Genomic DNA, 21,054 nt, shown 5'->3' with positions numbered 1-21,054 from the left:
TGGTGGGGCATGTAACATGCTGTCTGTATTTTGGCAGTTCACGGGAGAGATTGGCTTTATTAAAGTCCCCGAGAATGATTAAAACAGAGTCTGGGTGATGTTGTTCTGTCTCTGTGATCTGATCAGCGAGTTTCTGTTACGTGTGCTCACGTGTGCTTGTGGAGGGATGTAAACACTCACCAGAATGAACAAGTGAAACTTGTTGATTCTGTGTCGCGATCTGCTCTAAACAGCTGGAAGTCCAGCAGATGGAGCGCGCTGTCCGGTATGGCGTAATTCAGCCAGGTTTCAGTGAAACACAGAGCAGCAGAGTGTGAGAAATCCTTATTTGTCTGAGAGAGCAGAAAGAGTTTGTCCGTTTTATTAGGTAGAGTGTGGAGATTTGCCAGATGGATGCTAGGCAATGGCGTTTGAAATCTGCACTTCCTGAGTCTGATAAGTGCTCCCGCTCGCTTTCCCCGTCTGCACATCCTGTAGCATTTGATCAGTGCCGCTGCTCCTCCGACAACAACGTTCAGTAAAACGTCTGAATAATTGAAATCTGGTAAAAGATCTTGTGGTGTGTTTTGCTGAATGTTCATGTTTGTTAAACAAAAAACAGGAAAACTGAACAAAAACAGTACAAACATCGGAGAGCCAAGCACTGAAGCAGACATGTGTGGCGCCATAGAGAACTAAGAAATAAACAGTCTTCATTAATGAAATGAACACTACGCTGTTATATGTTTACAAATGAAAGTAGCAACATGATCGTTTAATAAAGTATACGTTCATTTGTGTGAAGGGCAACATTTTCGCTGGCGGAAACAGCTGTGGTGTGATAGTTCGATGGGGAAACTGATATAGTACCCATGACATTTGACATATCATCTACTTTATTTAGACGAATACATTTACATGAAGTGTTGCATGTATCTGTTTACCTGTTTCTTTCACTACCTGTTTTCCAACATGTCTTTTTGATACATCCAGTTTTGGCTCTTTTTGAACTTCATAAACTTGCCAATATATGTTGAAACTTATTGCTGTTATTTCTGGAAATTTGAACTACTGTAACTGCAGTGGAAGAGCTGCACGATTTCACATGTATACAATCAATTTTAAGGATTCCAGGTCACTCCATTTAGACTTTTATCATCTTTCACTATGTATAAAAAAGGCAAATTTACTTTTTCCATTTGCACAAAAATGATTACTTTTGGTAGTCTGGTCAGATGAGTAAATGAACAGAATTATTTTTATTTTATTTGTTTCTGCATGCTAAAGACTGTCTATCTGCAGTGAGCTACTTTTTTCAGGCTTCGACACTGAGATTAATACATCGCATGAAAGCTGAGTAAACATTTCGAAACTGAGATTTATACAGTACAGACCAAAAGTTTGTACACACCTTCTGATTCAAAGAGTTTTCGGACCCACTTTATATTAAGTGGCCTTAACTACTATGTACTTACATTTTAATTAATAATTTAGTACAATGTACTTATTGTGTACATACATGTTTTTACATTGTACTTATATTGAAAAAAAATACATGTAATTACATCTGTATTTAATTTCTGTAATTACATTTATAATTACACTGTTGACCCATACTTTACACCTTAACCCACCCTTAAACTTACCCATACCTCCAACCCTCTCCCTAACCTTACCCCATCCCACCTCAATAGCAGCAAAAGTGTTTTACAATACAATATGAACACAATAAGTACAGTGTACTTATTTTTTATGTAAGTACATAGTAGTTAAGGCCACCTAATATAAAGTGGGTTCTTTATTTTCATGACTATGAAAATTGTAGATTCACACTGAAGGCATCAAAACTATGAACACGTGTGGAATTATATATGGAATTATATACATAACAAAAAAGTGTGAAATAACAGAAAATATGTCATATTCTAGGTTCTTCAAAGTAGCCACCTTTTACTTTGATTACTGCTTTGCACACTCTTGGCATTCTCTTGATGAGCTTCAAGAGGTAGTCACCTGAAATGGTCTTCCAACAGTCTTGAAGGAGTTCCCCGAGAGATGCTTAGCACTTGTTGACCCTTTTTCCTTCTGTCTGTGGTCCAGCTCACCCCTAAACCATCTCGATTGGGTTCAGGTCCGGTGACTGCGGAGGACAGGTCATCTGGCGCAGCACCCCATCACTCTCCTTCTTGGTCAAACAGCCCTTGATGCCTTAAGTGTGACTCGACAATTTTCATAGTCATGAAAATAAAGAAAACTCTTTGAATGAGAAGGTGTGTCCAAACTTTTGGTCAAAAAAATTTAAATACTGAGAAAATCGCCTTTAAAGTTGTCCAATTTAATTTTTCGCATATTACTAATCAAAATATAAGTTTAAAAATATTCACATATTCAAATATTCAAAAATATTCACAGCAGGGAATTTACAAAATATCTTAATGGAACATGATCTTTACTAATATCCTAATGATTTTTGGCATTAAAGAAAAATCAATAATTTTGACGCATAAAATGTTTTTTTTTTTTGGCTATTGCTAATAATATACCCCAGTGACTTAATACTGGTTTTGTGGTCCAGGATCACACATATTTTTTAATTTCATGTTGAGAAACTAACTTATATCTCTTATATGAAAATATGCATTGAATGTTAAAATGAAAGTCAGCCACTATGTGGAAACTGTAGCTTGAATAGAAACTGATCTGTGTAACCATTTCTCTTTCTCTTATTTTAGTTTTAATGAATTATTTTTTTTTTTTTGTGAATTGTGTGATATTTCTGTTGTGTTCTGGTGTAGCACGATCTTGACATCTGATTTCAGAATATTGGTGTATTTATTTTTAGCTTTCAAACAAGTGTATTGGAAATGTGATTATGTAGTACATTCTAATTCTAATTCATTTTTATTGATAAGTGACATCTACTATAAGCTCCCTTTTACGAGTAGCATCTGCCTCTGCCAAGCATCTGCCAAAACTGGAGGCTGCATTTTCAGGACCACAATTCTAGGAATGCATTTCTAGGACCCTTGGTTTTTAGTGACAACATCACCTACAGAGTTAGAGGACCAGCAGAGATGGATGACAAGCAGAGTGTGAGTATCAAATGTGAATCAATTCTTATTTTTTCAAAATTAAAAACAATTGTGATGCATTTCATTGGAAAGTTAACGTAGCCGAAGTGTTTGTGATTTACTAAATAGTCTTGAATGCATATAGCCATCATATATTAGCCTCTGATTCATCTTACGGATCTGTTTCATGACTTAGTGACAGCACAATACATTGTAGCACGTTCGTTGTGAAAGCTTGTAAATTACTCCTCTGTGTCTCTCCAAATCAGCGTAGTGCCATTTTGGCAAATCTGAACTGTATGCAGTTAGCGTATGCTGAGCACTGCACCGATGCAGTATTTGCTCTCAAACCAAACTGAAATACATTTAAAAATGTACCTTGTAGCGTGGCTGATACAGAAGAGTGTACGCCATTTGCGTACAGCTCAGATTTGCCAAAATGGCACTACGCTGATTTGGAGAGACACAGAGGAGAGGAATTGTTGAATAATCTTGTTATTTTGTTTTCTTTGTGTACAAAAAGTATTGTCGTTGCTTCATAACATTACGGCTGAACCACTGATGGCAGATGGACTATTCTGATGATGCTTTTCATACTTTCCTGGACCTTGACTGCTTCACAATAACATAAAGCTGTATAAATATTGATCAACTTCAATATTTGTCAGATCTAGCATGTGACTGTAAGGCATACAGATAATACTAAACATACAAAACACCTGAGCTGTAAATATGCAGTATTTTATCTATAGTCCCAATAACTGTACTAAATGTTACATACCAATCTGAGCTGTTAAAAATCTTTAAAAAATTGTTTCAGTAAATGTATTGATATTACACAGGTGGTACAATAGAAAGTAACATGATCATTATGTTTTTGGTCTCTCCATGTGTCCACAGAGTTACAAAACCACCATCAGAGTATAACATGTGACAATAAATTAATTCTGTATATGTGACATAAACAACATGACATTTATAGAAAATATTCCAATATAGATATAAAAAAGAGAAAGAGAAAGAAAAAGAAAAACGATGCTAAATGAAATATAGACAAATGTGGCAGTTCTCATCGGGAATACTGATAATACTAATAAAGGGAATAAATTAATGCTTTATAAATTATTATAGATAAATACTTAATAAGTGATCAATATTTTAGTGTAGTGTACATTAACTTTACATACATATTCAAAATACAATAACTACATGTTCAGAATCATTAATTTAATATTAACAATCTAATTTTCTGTAAATATTATTAATATTTTCTACATAATTAGTCTCTTTAAAATACTCTAAACTAGACTATACTTACTTTTTTTTCAAAATTCAAATTTGAATGTGAAAATATTTGCACTAACATAAGAAATTTTCCAGGCAGTTCTTATAAAAATAAGAAGTGTTTGCTCAGCATCACATTGTTTACACGGATATCTTTACTTTTAAATTATGTTTATGAAAACATTTGCAGGCCGATTCTTATCTGATTAAATTATCAGAAAACAGACTGTATAAATATGGATCAGCTAGTCAAAAGCTACATGTACACTTTTGACAGCAACAACAGAACCATGATCTCTCTCAGTGTCCTCCTGCTTACCTGTAAGTTTCTTTCTTCAAATTAAATAGAGACGCACGTGAACACTAATGTATAGTTGCACTTTTAGAAACTTTTTAGACACATTTAGATTTGAACAGCTCTGTAAGTATATAGTTGAGAATAGAGTGAATGGCTTTACGATAAGCATTGCATGGGGATTTGAATAATTTCTCTTCTGTTGTTTTCTTACAGTGGTTCTTCTGAACTCCAGATTGCTGATATCTGCAGGTATTGATCAACAATCAGTAGTTAAACAAAGCTTACTTGACTAAGAAGTCCAGATTTAATGTGTGAGTCGGTTGTGGCGTGAATATGTCACTATGCGTTTGTTAAATTTGTATTATTAGCATTATTAGGTTAGTTCAGGTTTTAAAATGTCATGTGGCACAATTCCCCAAAAACATAATATTTCTAAATGAATATGTGAGCAAATAAATGATGTTTGTAATATGAAATACACAAAACCAACATGAAAATGCATACATTCCTTAGAACTTTGCGCATGAGTTGTGAACTATAGTTTTTTTTTCTTCAATATTGTAAAAAAATTTACTTTCATATGAGTTCAAAAAAGCATTTGGAGAAAATCAATGGTGCTTTATAAAGCCTGTTTTACAGTATCCTAATTATCTAATTGAAAGATCAGACAACAGACTGTCGTCTGCGTGGGTACTGTGCTGGAGCGAGGAGATGTACTAGATGAATTAACAGAACTTTATTGAACTGAACACCAGAAAAGCACACATAGCACTGGGGTTAGACAAATATTTAATACCAGACAGAGAAACTCAGAACAGGACTCACCATAAATACACAAAAACTTGATGAGGGGATGACGAGACACACCTGGAACTAATTAAACACAATAATCATGACAGGAATGGAAAGAATCAAATAAGGACAAGGATGGCACATGGGAAGTAAAACACACAAAAAACAGGGAACATAGTCTGACAACTGTATATTTAAATATTGATTAACTTACACCAAAATCTGTAAGATCATGGAAAAACACATACATTGCAATAAATAAATTAGTAAATACAGAAAAAAACTCCCAGAATCCAGTGGTCGCCAGAATGTTATTATTATTATCATTATTATTTAGTATTTTTCTAATGTGGTATCTGGAGTTTATTGTTCTGTCCCCTATAGTTTATCAATCTCACCTTGTTAAAAATAACTCTTTAATTTTTCAGAGACTGTAGTTACATGTGATGGATTTGACCAGCTCCTCAGTTGTGGTAGGATGTGTCACGATAATCTAAAGTTATTTATTATGTATTCTATTTTTATTATTGTTGTTGTTTTAACAGTAATTCATTATGTTATGATGTTTTTCTCCTGTTCAGATACTGGGGTCATCAGTGTACAATCAGCAACCTGTGGCCGCACAAGCAGCCAAATTTGCAGTGTTGGACGACCACCATCTGAAACATCTAATACTCATTGTTCAATAGATGTCCCTGCTGTCTTCAAACGGTAAGATATTTTTGATTGTCTTTTTTGCTTGAAACACAGACTACAGACAAAAAAAAAATAATAGGTAGAATAAAAATAATAGGTAGAAGGTATGATTCTGTTACTTACTCAGAGGCTAGCTTACGTAGTATATATGTCATGAGGGCTTGACATTAACACCCGCCAACCCACCAAATGGAGGTGGATTTTGCTCATGGTGGGTAACACAGACTCCAACTAGCCACTTTGGTGGGTTGAATAATTGTAGTGTTTTAAAAAGGCATCTGAAATAAGCCATATTGCATTGTGACACTACGACACTACAACTCCAATAGTATTACATGCACACCAGTGATGTGCGGGTCAGGGTTTTTTCCAACCCGCGGGTCCCACTTTTAAGAAATTATTAACAAATAAACAAAAAGAGGGAACAGGAAAGGGAAGGAATGGGAACTCTGAGGACGAGAAGGCAAGGATAATCTCGCAAGACGAGAATGCTGGCAACACGAAGGGTAAGGACTCCATACAAACAACAGGAAAAGACTGGTATTTATAGCGAGGCTAATGACAATAAAGTGACTGCACCTGGTGCAATTAACAGGAGTGCAATTACTGTGATGACAGGACAAGACTATATGAATTCTAGTGCCTACAGTGAAGTGCCTAAGGGGAAGTGAGGGAAACAGAGACTAGACAGCGTGACATTACTCTCTCCTCCACGGAGCAGCTGCTAGATGCTCCACCCGAACCCAAGGGAAGACCAAAACACAAAGAGACCAGGAGGGAGGTGGAGCGGTGGAGGACCAGGAGTAGGGAAGGGGGGCCAGATAAAATGGGGAAAACAGAGACAAGAGGACCAAGTAGAATGGGGAAACAGAGACAAGAGAACCAGGTACAATAGGAAAACAGAGACAAGAGAAGTGCAACACAAAACGAGGAGTCCAGGAGGGTGGTGGACCGGCGGAGGATCAGGAGGAGGGACGGAGGGCCAGGTCCTTGCAGGGAAACAGAAAGAAAGACACAGACTAGAAACCCAGGAGGGAGGTGGACTGGCGGAGGATCAGGGGGAGGGACGGAGGGCCAGGTCCATAGGAGGAAGACAGACAGAAAACAGAAAACAAAAAACAAAAAAACAAACAAACTCAAAAACACAAGTCCAAGAAGGACATCACGTGACGCCCACCAGGGCGGAGTGGAAGACCACCACATCCGAACTAGACGCCCCCCAGGGCAGAGCAGAAGACCACCACATCCGTGTGGTCGAAAACGAAGCCCCCCAGGGCGGAGCAGAAGGCCATGTGGCCGAATAAACAGGAGGATAAGTCTGATTGGGCAAGTCTGAAACAAAAAACATGAACAAGTTAAGGGAAGCCTCTGTGGCCACAGCAGGATCAGTCGGGTGCTCAGAGAGTTCAACTTAGACGTGACGAGGCTCTGGAAGTTCCGCAGAAGCGAGGAGAGACTCTGGTAGATCATCAGAGATGTAGAGAGGCTCTGGTAGATCCACAAGGAGATTTGACGAGGCTCTAGTACTCCCATGGTGTTTCCTTGTTCATGAAGATCACTGGTGACTTGAATTCTCCCATGAGGAACCCCGGTGACTTGACTCGGTCCTTGAAGATCACCAGTTACTGGACTCTGTCCCTGAAGATCACCGGTGACTTGACTCTGTCCTTGAAGATCACTGGTGACTTGACTCTGTCCTTGAAGATCACCGGTGACTTGACTCTGTCCTTGAAGATCACCAGTGACTTGGCTCTGTCCTTGAAGATCACCAGTGACTTGGCTCTGTCCTTGAAGATCACCAGTGACTTGACTTGACTCTGAAAGGTCAACGGTGACTAGCCTTGACTCCGGAAAGTCCACGGTAACTAGCCCTGACTCCGGAAAGTCCACGGTAACTAGCCCTGACTCCGGAAAGTCCACGGTAACTAGCCTTGACTCCGGAAAGTCCACGGTAACTAGCCCTGACTCCGGAAAGTCCACGGTAACTAGCCCTGACTCTGGAAGGTCAAAGGTGACTAGCCCTGATTCTGGAAGGTCAAAGGTGACTAACCCTGACTCTGGAGGGTCAACGGTGACTAACCCTGACTCTGGAGGGTCCACGAGCATTTGACTCGACTTTGGAGGTTCAACAGGAATATGACTCAACTCTGGAAGGTCAACTCGGAACCTGACTCAACTCTGGAGAGTCAACGGGAACCTGACTCAACTCAGGAAAGCCCTCTGTAGCTGCCATCCTCTGCAGTGGCTCTGGGCTGGCGGCCACCTTGTGGAGTGGCGCTGGGTTGGTGGCCATCTTGTACTGCGGTGCTGGCTGACGTGACGCTGGCAGACGTGACGTGAACACTCCTGGGAATTTCTAGGATTTTTGACAGTATGGAGAAATAATCCAAAAACGTCTCAACGGCCATCTTGGGCGTTGGCGCTGAGCTGGCAGCCATCTTGCACCGTGGCGCTGGGCTGGTGACCACTTTGTGCTGTGGCACTGTGCTGGCATCCATCTTGCCTCGTGGCGTTGGGCTGACGGCCATTTTGTGCAGTGTCGCTGGACCTGCGGCCATCATGGGCAGTAGTGCTGGGCCGGCGGCCATTCTGCGCAGTGGTTCTGGGCTGGCGGCCATCTTGTGCTGTGGTGCTGGGCTGGCGTCCATCTTGCCTCGTGGCACTGAGCTGGCGGCCATCTTGTGCTGTGGTGTTGGTCTGGCTTCCATCTTGCCTCGTGGTGCTGGGTTGGTGGCCATCCTGTGCAATGGCGCTGGGTCGAAGGGGGGCCACAGTGGAGAGCGATGCCAGACCTCCTCTCGACCACTCACTCCTGAGCGACCTCCCCTGGTCCCACGGAACACGACCAGGCGGGTACCCTCAAAACCATTTCCTCTATCCCGCTCAGTGGCTGGGGAGGAAGTATCAAAAAACATACTGCTGGATCTCAAGCAATGGAGTCCTTCTGTGACGATCGTGTACCAGAGAGACACAGGGAGAGATAGAGATCCAGTTGCAGATGTCTTAATTTAGTATAATCCAAATAGTGGTCGAACAAGCCAAGGTCAAAACCAAATAAGCAGTCTAAACAAATAAACAAAAAGAGGGAATAGGAAAGTGAAGGAATGGGAACTCTGAGGACAAGAAGGCAAGGATAATCTCGGGAAGACGAGAATGCTGGCAACATGAAGGGTAAGGACTCCATACAAACAACAGGAAAAGACTGGTATTTATAGCGAGGCTAATGACAATAAAATAACTGCACCTGGTGCAATTAACAGGAGTGCAATTACTGTGATGACAGGACAAGACTAGATGAATTCTAGTGCCTACGGTGAAGTGCCTTAGGGGAAATGAGCCCACTAGTGGACACCCAGGGAAACAGAGACTAGACAGCGAGACATTAATGTCAAGCCCTGTATGTCATTATATTATTCATGTCTTTGTCCTTAAACAGGTGTAATGGACTGAGAGAGTGTGAGTTAAACACTGTTGGACTGGCACCAAAAGATCCATGTTTTGGCACCTACAAGTACTACACCACCAACTACATTTGCATCCCAGCAGGTTTGGACTTTTTCTTTCTCTTCCTCCAATTGCTGTTCTTTATAATTTTCTTCTCTGTGTAAATGTTTTCTGTACTTGTTCCAGAAATAAGTGTGACTTGTCACAGCGGATACAGTTACTTGAAATGTGGTAAGCTATTCTTTCACATCTCTCACTTTGTTTCAAGAAATGGAATCACATGGATTACTTTAAGGACTGCTATTTTTTATGTATTTAATCTATCTCCATACAGACAATGGTAAGATTCAGGTAAATACTGCAAACTATGGACGTACAGATAAAACCACCTGCTCTGAAGGACGTCCATCCGAACAGCTCCAAAACACCAACTGCTATTCTCCCAATGCACTGGCTCCTGTGTCCAAAAGGTAGATATTGATAGATAGATAGATAGATAGATAGATAGATAGATAGATAGATAGATAGATAGATAGATAGATAGATAGATAGATAGATAGATAGATAGATAGATAGAAGATATTGATTAACTGACTGATTGAAATTTAATTTACACATTTCTATTTATTAGGCTACTTGTTTAAAGAACATTTAAAATGAACATTCCCATGATAAACTGCTAAATGTTCTCCTAATGTTTTCTGTAATTTTTGCATTGCAAAGAAACATTTAAAAACATTTAGAAAGCATTCAGAATTATTTGCTTAATGGTAACGTCAGGAAAATGTTTTAAGAATATATTTTTGTTATCCGGGATAAAGATGGAGTAAATAATGTAAGGCTTACTTTTTTTACATGTAAAGCTGCAATGGTCTGAAAAGCTGTGAGGTGTTTGTGACACATACAGTCTTTACTGATCCCTGTGTTGGCACATACAAGTACCTCGCAATCTCTTATTATTGCATCCCATCTGAAGTTCGTGAGTATTTATTATGCCCTTTGCAACTCAATTCATTAATTGTTTTTCCAGATCATGTGTTTAGAATATTGTGATTTAAGATACTTTTATAACAAGATCCTTATTTGGTACAGCATATTAATCCAAGTTTAAGTGAGGCGTTATTTCTTCCCTGGATGCCACAGTTAAGCATATTTTTAAAAGAGAATTTATTATGAATATAATATACTTATAATATAATAATAAGACTTGGATTTATTAATTAAGATTGAAATCAGCTATTTTTCAATTAATATTATTTAAAACAATTCTTATCTGCTTTATTAAGCTGCTGTATGTTGCAGAAGTAGAGACTTTACACTATTTAAAGTTTGGAACATTAGGTCTTCATTTATGCCATGCTTTGTTTAAGTTTTTGTACAAAAAAAAGAGAGAGAAAAACAAAAGAAAGAAAGATCCATTATTTTGGTATGGGGCATGCTTGTGTAAAAAGAAAATGTAAGGATTTTAGTAAATGTGTTAACTGACTGAATATTGTGTGAAGACAACCTAAATTGTGTTAATGGTATGGTCACAACAGACCCATGTTGTGCTTATTGTGTTTAGAGTTTTGAAAATGTAACTACAGACTGGACAAATGGTTAGCAATAGAAAAAAAAAACTGTAAAGGAAAACAGTCTATTAATTTGACATTACAAAGTGCATTATTTAAAAGAGCTTGTTGTAGAGTGTTAAGTTGCCTTTTATTTCATTAATATTAAATTATCTGCAAATACATACACACATACACTACAAGTGCACATTCATTACTAAGTGCACTTCTTTTTCTGAAGGCAAAGCACATAACTAAACCAGCCCCATCTTAATATTTAAAAGTCATGATCACGGTACATACTGCACACCCCATTACTTGCTCAGCCTATTTTACATTTATATTTACATTTTTTATTTGCTTTACAACATCTCTCTGTTTACTGTAGGTTCAAGTTTGGTTTGTGAACATGAGACGAGTGCTATGACCTGTGGTGGGTATTCTGTTCTTACTTGAATGTTTTAATTAAAAAGGCATTATAGAGTTCATGACAGAATGGTAAAATGTTTTCAGATGTTGGGACTGTCATACGCATTCACAGTGCTAACTACGGCCGAACTGACAGCACCACGTGCTCTACTGGACGACCTGCTTCTCAGCTTGCCAAAACCGACTGCTACGCCCTGAATTCACAGACAGTGGTCACTAGTGGGTCAGTTTATGCACAAATCTCCACATGTAATTCAATCTTTGCCCTACTGAAAGAACAACAACACAAACCAGCTAGGACCAGCTAACATTTGTGTAGTCTAAGAGTTTTATTCCAGCAGGGTAAAAAATGACTTTAATAATTATCATAAAATAACTGTTTTCATTAATTAGTATTTTATCATTGTTCAGATGTGAAGGCAAAAACAGCTGCTCCATATTGGCCTCCAACAGTGTCTTCTCGGATCCATGTGTCGGCACATTCAAGTACCTGTACATCTCATACTTCTGCGAGCCTAAGTGTAAGTGTGACTGTACTGAGCAATGATACTGCATTTGTGTGCTAGTTTTCTAATGTGTTGATTAGTTTTGGTTTGGTTTTACTCTTGAACTCACTCATCACGTTCGACTGATAATATCTCATTACTGTTGATTTTTGTGTTTGCAGAGAAAAACAGCTGATCTTATGGATTTGGCCTCCTCAATTCTCTATCAACCTTTAATCTATTTTCTGTTTCCTAATTGTTATTGCATATAAAAGTTTATGACATGTGCCATATTTCCTCTTGTAAAGATATGGCAGATGTAGTAATGGTAGAATAATAGTATGCTGATCTGAAAGTCTTTGTGTGCAGATGAAATCAGTGGCTGAGACTTTTGTGTGACGTTTTGGTTCTCATACGATTAATATTTTTACGGACCTTGCTTATGTTGTGGGATTTTATCTTTAAATAAATGCTTTGCAAATGAGAATGAGGTGTCTACGTCTTCTTTTTAAAACATGTTGATTGTAAACACCAGCTTTACCTTATTATTTACTAAATGACACGATCTAGAATATAGAAAGACTACACAAGCTGTTTATCCTTATCTTTTAACATTTGAAGTGCAAATCATTGCCTAAACCAACCTATTAACTAAGAAAAATGAAATGCTTATGTAGGGGGAATACAGTTAAACCCTATAGAGAGACCAATATGCTCAATGAAGACCAGGTGTCAGTTTAATCATTAGACAGAGAGTTTGCTGAAGACACAGTTTTCCAGACTTTCAAAGGCCATAGAAAATGAATAAGAGAAGACTCTAACTTGCGGAATACAGAACGATAATGGTTTAATTTAATTGGTAACAGCCTATTGTCATAATTATTGTGATTGAAATTGTTGATTAAATGTAAGAACTGTCACGTGCGGTGATACAGGAATGAGGAGAGAGAACCAAGTGCCGAGGCGGTGCCCGAGGTCGAGTCAGAGTCAGGTCAAAGAAAATATTTTTTTAATATATTAAAGGTAGTAATTTTTTTTCTAAATCCTTAGAAAAACAATAGGGCTCTCTGGACATAGTGGCTTGGGCCCTAATAGCAAGCAAAACGATAGATGGCCTGGGATAATATATATATATATATATATATATATATATATATATATATATATATATCATATTTCAACTTTATCCCTTGTCCAAAAAAAAAAAAAATGACTGATGTGTATTTTGGCTACTCAAACCGATATGGTCTGCGCTTCACTACAATGTAAATGCATCTCCTAATGTGGTTGCAAATGCAAGGTACATTAATAGTTCTGAAATAATCAACTAATATTTCTCTGGTGGTTGCTGAATATAGCCTATACAGAAGAAAGCCCTTTCAAGGCCCTGCCCAGTGCAGTGTGTTTGAAAGCAGTCCTTGGTCCAGTTGTGTGATGAAAGAGAAATTATTCATAATAAACACTTTAGGAATTCGTCCAACTTGCAGAGGACTATTATTCTGTGGTTGCAAAGAACTGAGGAAGAACTGAGAGCGGGGTTGGGTGTTCTTATGCTGATGTTGTGGATGGTGAAATTTTTTTTGTGCTTGTTCCTGTATTATATATTTATTCATATCTCTATCAAAATAATTATATTCTGGTCTATAACTCCTCCCTGAACTTCCCTATCCCCTGTATCTTGGTCTGTCATTGGCTGCAGGTCATCACCGATGTAGTTTTCAGTCAGAAATCATTGCACACAGCGTGATTGTGAATCGTGTAGTGTTGTCTGTTGCTGATCTGAAGAATCACACTCAGTATGGGGTTTTGTTTCCAGAAGAAAATACTTTATTTCAAGAAGGAAATAAGCTGAGCGTTCCTTGCAAGGAATATCTCCTGAATGTTAGGCGGCATTTCCTTATATACAGGGTAAAGCGTGTTCCATATATTTCATATAGTTTTCCTTATTCTAACAATTCGTTTCCTCCCTAGAGAGAAGGGCCCCAGTAGACTTGTTATGGTAAAGAAAAAGGCCCGTTTGTATGTTTTTCTAATGTTTTCTCATCATTCTCATACTATATGTGATTTCCTTCTTTGATGTAAGGAGGTCCAGCCTACACGATTATATAACAAACAATGATGTGTACGTGAGCAAGCATTTGTTATAAAACACAACGCAGCATGATAGATGCAATCTAAACTTTTTAATAAATATATAGAAGCATGCATATAAATAATATCACCATAATCTAAAATGGGTAAAAAAGTACTGTGAATAATTTTCTTTCTAGCTCCAAAGGAAAAAAAAAAATTCTGCCGAAAGAGAAAGCCCAATCTTGGTTTTAATCTTTTTACTAAGTAATCAATATGAACATCAACTTCTCTACTATCCATATTCCCAGGAGAGACAATGATAGTGAAACCTTTTGATGACTTGAAAGGATCTCCCATGGAGAGCCCATTCATTGACCTGATGCTTCCCATCCAGCTTCAATGTTTTCAAAGTCGTTGTTGGTCATTGTCTCTTAAGTTCACATTAGCAATCATCACACTGTCCAGTGGATGTAAATTGTAGATTTTCTGCAAGCGTTGAAGAAATTGCCATACTTTCCGTGGTTGCTTGTACACATCTGGCAATTCTTTTGACCATTTGTCAACTTGCTCTGGAGTAGCTGGCTGGTATGTTCTGTATGGAACATATTTCTTTATTACCTTTTTTACTGTGTGAGTTTGTCGTTCACCATCTTCCTCATACTCCTCTTCATTTTCAGTTTCAACTTCAGTTCTTCTGTTCTTAATAATTTCAGGAGCAAATCTAACCTTCAGTTTGTCCTTTGTAATTTCAGTATGTGTGTTGATATCTGCATCACTGTTATCAGAGCTGCTTGAAGCTTTTGATTCCAGTCGTTTGGAGAGCAAAGTTAACAACTTGTCATTCTGATGTAACAGTCTTTCTTTGTCCTTCTTTACAGTCTGTAATTGTTCAACCAGTGCTCGAACCTTTGCTTTCTCTGCTTTGTTCTTATGTTGTAGTTTGTCAGTTTCACATCTCTGTAGATGCTGTTGAATTTGTTTGAGCAAAATTACAGACAAGCCATCTCTGTTGGTGTTCGTCCTTAAGCCCTGCATCTTTCCATAAGCCCTTTTAATGTCCGGCAAAGCCCATAGTCCACTGTCTGAGTACTTGATGCTGTACTTCTGGCAGATGTCATCATTGCACTTCCTCAGTCCCAGCCTTTTGTCAAGATATGCATTCAGATTCTCCAACATCTGATCAATGGTAACATTTGAGCCCCTTTCACACTGCACGTCGGACCCGCAATATTCCCGTAACATTGCCTGGTCGCCTTCTGTGTGAAAGCAACCACGTCCCGGAATTGATTACCGAATCGAACCCGGGTCGGGGACATAGTAACATTGCGGTAATCGATCCGGAACGAGCGCTGTGTGAACAAAAGCCAGATCTAATTCGGTATCGAAGTGATGACGCGCGTTATCGCGCGACTCTTTTACCGGCTGTTTTGAAGGAAGATCAACATTCGCGACGAAAACATATGTGCAAACTGTAATGAAGCAGAGATCAGTTAGTTCCTCACTTTCCGCGCTGACGCAGAGATCGTTTGCTTGCTTCAGTTAAAGTATAACGTTCCAAGCATTGTCGACTCGTACATTACACGTCACGCGCTGATGTCACGTGTCCTTACGGGATCTTCAGGGGTTGTGTATGAAAGCACGCACATATACCGGGTCATCACTGGCAGTGTGAAAGTGCCAAATCTAGCGACCAGGGAACAATTACAGGAACACTTTACCCCTGTATTTGCCGGAATGGCAGTGTGAAAGGGGCTTTGGAGGTTCTGTCCCATGTCTTTTTGATGTTGGCCTCAATGCATGACAATTGCCATTGTTTTGTGCAGACTCAGCCATGGCGAATACAGGAAAAGTGCCCTCAGAGGTGTGAAAACAGAACAAAAGGTGTTAGAACTGTTAAAGGTACTTATTCAGATTTAAATTCACAGCAGTCTGTTAGACTGAACATTTTCAGTTACACAGACAAATCATTAGTTTAAAAGCTCAGACACCCGATTCGAACGTTATCACTCGATTGAATGGGGCGTTATCAGCGGTTATCAGCCCATAGAAATGGGCCAGGAGGGGCCTCCTGTGCCTACTAGTAGGCTCAGAAGGCCGTGATCATCCATCCAAATGGTTGATCACCCACAAATATACAAGAGAAGACTCCAGATCCAATCCCAGAATTCCTGCTCACCTGTAATCGGAAGTCTACTGGACGAAAGCGGCAACGTTGCGATATTTCCTGCTTAATATTTTCAGGTAAGACTATTAAAATTATAAAACTGAGCATTTAAACTGTAATGGAAAACAATGCATACACTCGTATTGCGTGTCATTATTGTTGACATGAGATAACCGTATTGCGATGTGTCTGCAAACGTTATCGCTAGACCATATTACGTTATTAGCGTGTCTTTATGTTAACGTTGCTAATATGAGTGTGTATTTACGTCTGAAGCTAATGGGGGAATTTAGTTTCGAGTTAAACTGTCAAAATGACTTTTTACACTCTTACAGGCTATTGTGTATGCTCGATAACTCCTCACTGAAGCCTGATCATAGGACTAATGTAACCCATATTGACTTGAGAGAAATATTAAACACAAGATGTATTTTACGGCTGTTTGGAAACCTTGCGATCTTGACTAGAATGTAAAATAAAGTTCTGTGGGTTTGGACAAAGCTTGGCTGGATTTGATCCCATATCAGGAAGCTTTGGATCTGTCTATCCGTCTGGCTGTCTTTCTATCTATATACCTTCTAAAAAAATAAAGGGAATACTTAACAACACAATATAACACACAAGTGTTCCCTTTATTTTTTTTAGCAGTTTATATATATATATATATATATATATATATATAGCTAGCTAGCTGTGTATCTATCTATTTATATAATCTATCTATAGATGTAGATCTAGCTTGATGTGTATTTATCTATCTATCTATCTATCTTGCAATCTATATATCTAGTTATCTAAGCTAGCTGTATCTAACTATCGCACCAAATATCCCTCATCTGACTGCATCCCATTTTCCCTCATGTGTTTCTGTCTTTTAGGCTGTGATAAGAAGTACGGTATGGGTTGCACTTTGCTTTTTGTAATAATTGCCAAATATTTTGATTTCAGATATGGGAAAAGCTCTTAAGATGACCACACATTTCAGGAACGTTAAAATTAAGTTGGTGAGGAGGTCTATTGCGGGCCCTGCAAAGTTTTCTTACCTCAGTCAAGGTCTTCCCCAGCCCAGCTACAAACAGACCCACCCTTCAGACGCTTCTATTACATCTCAACTGACTGAACCTGATGATGTGACACCAAGCTGTTCTGAGAGCGCATACAGTAAGGCAAAGAAGAGAGAGCTTCATGCCTGGGATACAGTCAAGGATGAGAAGGTGTCGTTTGAATGTCGTCTGAATCCACTGTAAGTCGCTTTGGATAAAAGCGTCTGCTAAATGCATACATTTAATTTAATTTATACTGATATGTTAGTCTCTATAGTAGTACTAGGTTATGTTTTTATGTTATTTTCCTCTTTATATTTGGCAGGACGGCTCTGCACCGTTACAGTCAACATGTGTGCGTGTGAACCAGTAACCTGTACTCTGCTGAGATCTGGGCTCTGACCAGCAACAGCCACAAGCCCCAGACAGACAGCCTTCTCCATCCCTCTGCTAGAGCTTTCTGTTTCTCTGTCACTGGAGTGTCAGGTTTCTGTTGAGGGTTTTTGCAACACTCCATATCCCATTTTAGGCATCGCCACTTCCGACAAAGAAGTTTGGTTAATATTTGCCCACAATTAAATTATGGAACCATATGCCCAGCATGTCCAAAGGTTGGTTATAATTCTAGCGTGGTTCTTGTTTGATTAAATTAATGGCATAGAATTAAAATCTGAATTAATATCAAACTAAGTTAATTTGTTTATGTAGTATTATAATAGAAGTAATAGTATAAATGTATAAACCTGGTGCGGGTACACAACCAGTGTTACTGTAAGTGTTTGTTTTCCAGGCGGATGGAGATATGATTGTCACATTGGATGCCAACTTTGGCCTTGTGAGGAATCAAAGCTCCAGTACAAGTGCGGTTGATCCATTACACGGAACCCGCATGTTTAGAGGAATACCTGCTATCACATCTTGACAGCTCAAAGCCTCAAGAGGTTAATCTTTGTTGCTGCGGTTCATAATGTATATATAATCCTTCATTGCTCGGTTCATAATGTACATACAATCCCTACATTGCATTCATATTTATATTCTGTATATACTCTGATCAATATTGTATATAGCAACTCCACTGTACATTCTGTATATCATAGCTTTATTTACTCTGCACTTTTATGTATATAAAACACTATATTCTTGCACTTCTGGTTAGATGCTAACTGCATTTCATTAGCTCTGTACTGTACTCTGCATAATGACAATAAAGTTGAATCTAATCTAATCTAAAAAAAAAAAATGTGTTTACCATAATGTAATATGTTATTTACTGTAATGTACAAATGTGGTCAATGTGTAGGAGGTGTTTTGTTTTTTGTGAGCTCACCATCAAAATCCCCTTCGACTGAGTTGAAATGACAATACATTATTGGATCTTGAATCCTCTGAAGCAACTATGAGTTTGTAAAAAAAATAAAATAAAAGGGAACATAGAGGTGTATTGACTCTACGAGTTACAGCCATGTTTTCAGGCATGGCGTTCTGCACTTATTCACAGCTCATTTAAAGTCAGTGAAAAGTAATTTACTTAATAAATAACATACAATGAATTTACAGTCAAAATCCGTATGTGACAGTGTGCCACATTCAGTAGGTTCCTACATAACTGTTATTGGCTTGAAATTCTCCAGATCCAAGCCTATGTAATTTAACACATTTTTTCTCTTCTTCCCATTGGCTGTTTTCGTTTTATTTTCACTTTCTTCTTTCATTGAATGTATATTACATTTAGTTTGTTCGTTGTTCGTTGCCATGGTGGTTACGCTGCTATCGCTGAAACCACGTGGCTTACATAACGTACTTCCGCCCAAAAGTATTTTATTCACAAGACACTTTTTTTAAAATGATGAATTCAACATTTGTCCACGAAGAAACAACAACAAACAGATAACTCAACAATAAGATATGTTAATATAACTTTTGCACATTTCTCCTTCGATTCAGAGAAACACATTTTTGGTAGCAGAAGGTTACGGAAGTGCATTGTGTTGTGGGCGGGGTTTGCGCGTTCTACATTTCGGCTAAAAAGTCTTAAATAAACAAATATATTTAGATTTTCTTAACGTAAATCATCTAGATGCAGTGTAATTAATAGATTGGTTGTACTAGATATTTGATATATTCAGTAGATATATCTTTTTACAACCCTAATTCGCAAACCAGATACTACAACTGCAGTGCTTGATTTGTATCAAGCTGCACTGAGTAGCGATAGGGAATTGTAGTTTTAAAAAAAAATCGTGTATTTCTTAGAATTGGATATTGCAAATAGTGAGTTGAGAGTACAGTGTGGAGTTTAGGCGGATTGTAAACATATCTATGTAATCAGATTTTAAATGTCTAAATTTCAAATGGGTTCAAATTACTTTTAACCAGATTTGACAATATCCCAAGCTGTTGACTATATTCACATCATAAATGAGGACAAGAGCTCTCTATAACAGTTAGTCCCATGTGTGTAGCCCTTATTATTGCTTTATTATAAGCCTTCAAATATGCACCAAGGTGATGTTTCAAAGGTCAGTATTTCAAAACAGGAGCCATGTAGAATCTTCATACTTACATATGTTACTCTCTGGGTCAAGACCTTTCTAACAATGTATGTGGTTTAGCTCTACGACAAAGTTTTAATTTTCTCATTTCACATGCACAAGCCATCTCGGGTGTAGTTTCAGAGAGCTATTTGAAGGCTAAATAGCCATAGCCTATATAAAAAGAAGCTATTTGCTTGTTTGTTTGTTTCTGACTTTGTAAACAGATTTATGAACCCACAACATGACAAATACCCTGTCCGCACACACACACACACACACACACACACAGAGAGAGACTCATTTTGCATTTCTGTTTGGTTCACATGTGGCAAATCTAATTATGGGATGGTTCCCCCAAAAATGAAAATTCTGTCATCATTTACTCACCCTCATGTCATTCCAAACCTGTATGAGTTGCTTTCTAATGTTGAACATAAAAAAAGATTATTTGAAGATTGCTGGTAATGGCTAGTAAAAGTTAAAGTTTTTACAAGGTTTCTGAGCAGAAGATCATTAAATGTATTCTCTGTCCATGTTACCAAAACTCATGTGTCATTTAAAAAGCATGTTTGAAAGCATGTCAATTAATTTCTTTGCATTCATCTAGATGCAATTTAATTAATAGTTTGGCTATACTAGATATTTTATATGTTCAGTAAATATATAATTTTACAACCCTAATTTGCAAACCAGATAAACTAATCAGATTTAAAATGTATAATTATATATATATATATATATATATATATATATATATATATATATATATATATATATATATATATATATATATATATATATATATATATATATATATATATAAATATAATTGACCGACAGCACTTTGAATTGAAATGTAGTCTACCCACGGCAGACAACTGCAAACAAAAGTGGAACACACCAGTCCTCCCTCACATAAACTGACAATAAACTTTATTTATCTGAATCCAAGGAGAAACAATTGATATCCTTAACACAGATAAAATGATACCCTTCACATTTTCTCTTAAATGTTTATCATTAAAATAAAAGCGTAACAGTAATTGTGAAGAAAATACTTCAGAGTGGAAGTAAGCAATGCCATATAAACCATTTAAATTTAAAATAAATAAATTGTAGTGTTCAGCTGTATACCAAAGTTTCTACAAGTACCAGTAACCATCTTTTCAATATATTTTTTTTTGCCAAGCATCTCCTACTGACAGCAAA

The 21,054-nt window shown here is 37.8% G+C and overlaps 1 protein-coding gene across 1 annotated transcript; it reads left to right on the top strand.

The window, feature by feature from the left end:
- Positions 1-4,600: 4,600 nt before the first annotated feature.
- Positions 4,601-12,507, top strand: LOC128018021 (L-rhamnose-binding lectin CSL2-like). Its single transcript, XM_052603418.1, has 12 exons — positions 4,601-4,655; positions 4,846-4,881; positions 5,853-5,897; positions 6,006-6,135; positions 9,557-9,666; positions 9,751-9,795; positions 9,899-10,034; positions 10,428-10,543; positions 11,503-11,547; positions 11,628-11,766; positions 11,955-12,064; positions 12,211-12,507. Coding segments are annotated over exons 1-12 (945 nt in total). The 5' UTR covers positions 4,601-4,624; the 3' UTR covers positions 12,213-12,507.
- The last annotated feature ends 8,547 nt before the right edge of the window (positions 12,508-21,054 follow it).

Source organism: Carassius gibelio, chromosome A8 (assembly GCF_023724105.1).
Source record: "Carassius gibelio isolate Cgi1373 ecotype wild population from Czech Republic chromosome A8, carGib1.2-hapl.c, whole genome shotgun sequence".
In the NCBI taxonomy this organism is placed as follows: Eukaryota; Metazoa; Chordata; class Actinopteri; order Cypriniformes; family Cyprinidae; genus Carassius; species Carassius gibelio.
Note: the sequence above shows the minus strand (reverse complement) of the source record. Positions and strands in the feature narration are given on the sequence as shown.

Coding starts and splice junctions, on each gene's coding strand:
- LOC128018021 (XM_052603418.1), top strand. CDS start 4,625: ATGATCTCTCTCAGTGTCCTCCTGCTTACCT. Junction 4,656..4,845: donor CAGTGTCCTCCTGCTTACCT/GTAAGTTTCTTT, acceptor GTTTTCTTACAG/TGGTTCTTCTGAACTCCAGA. Junction 9,667..9,750: donor CTACATTTGCATCCCAGCAG/GTTTGGACTTTT, acceptor TACTTGTTCCAG/AAATAAGTGTGACTTGTCAC.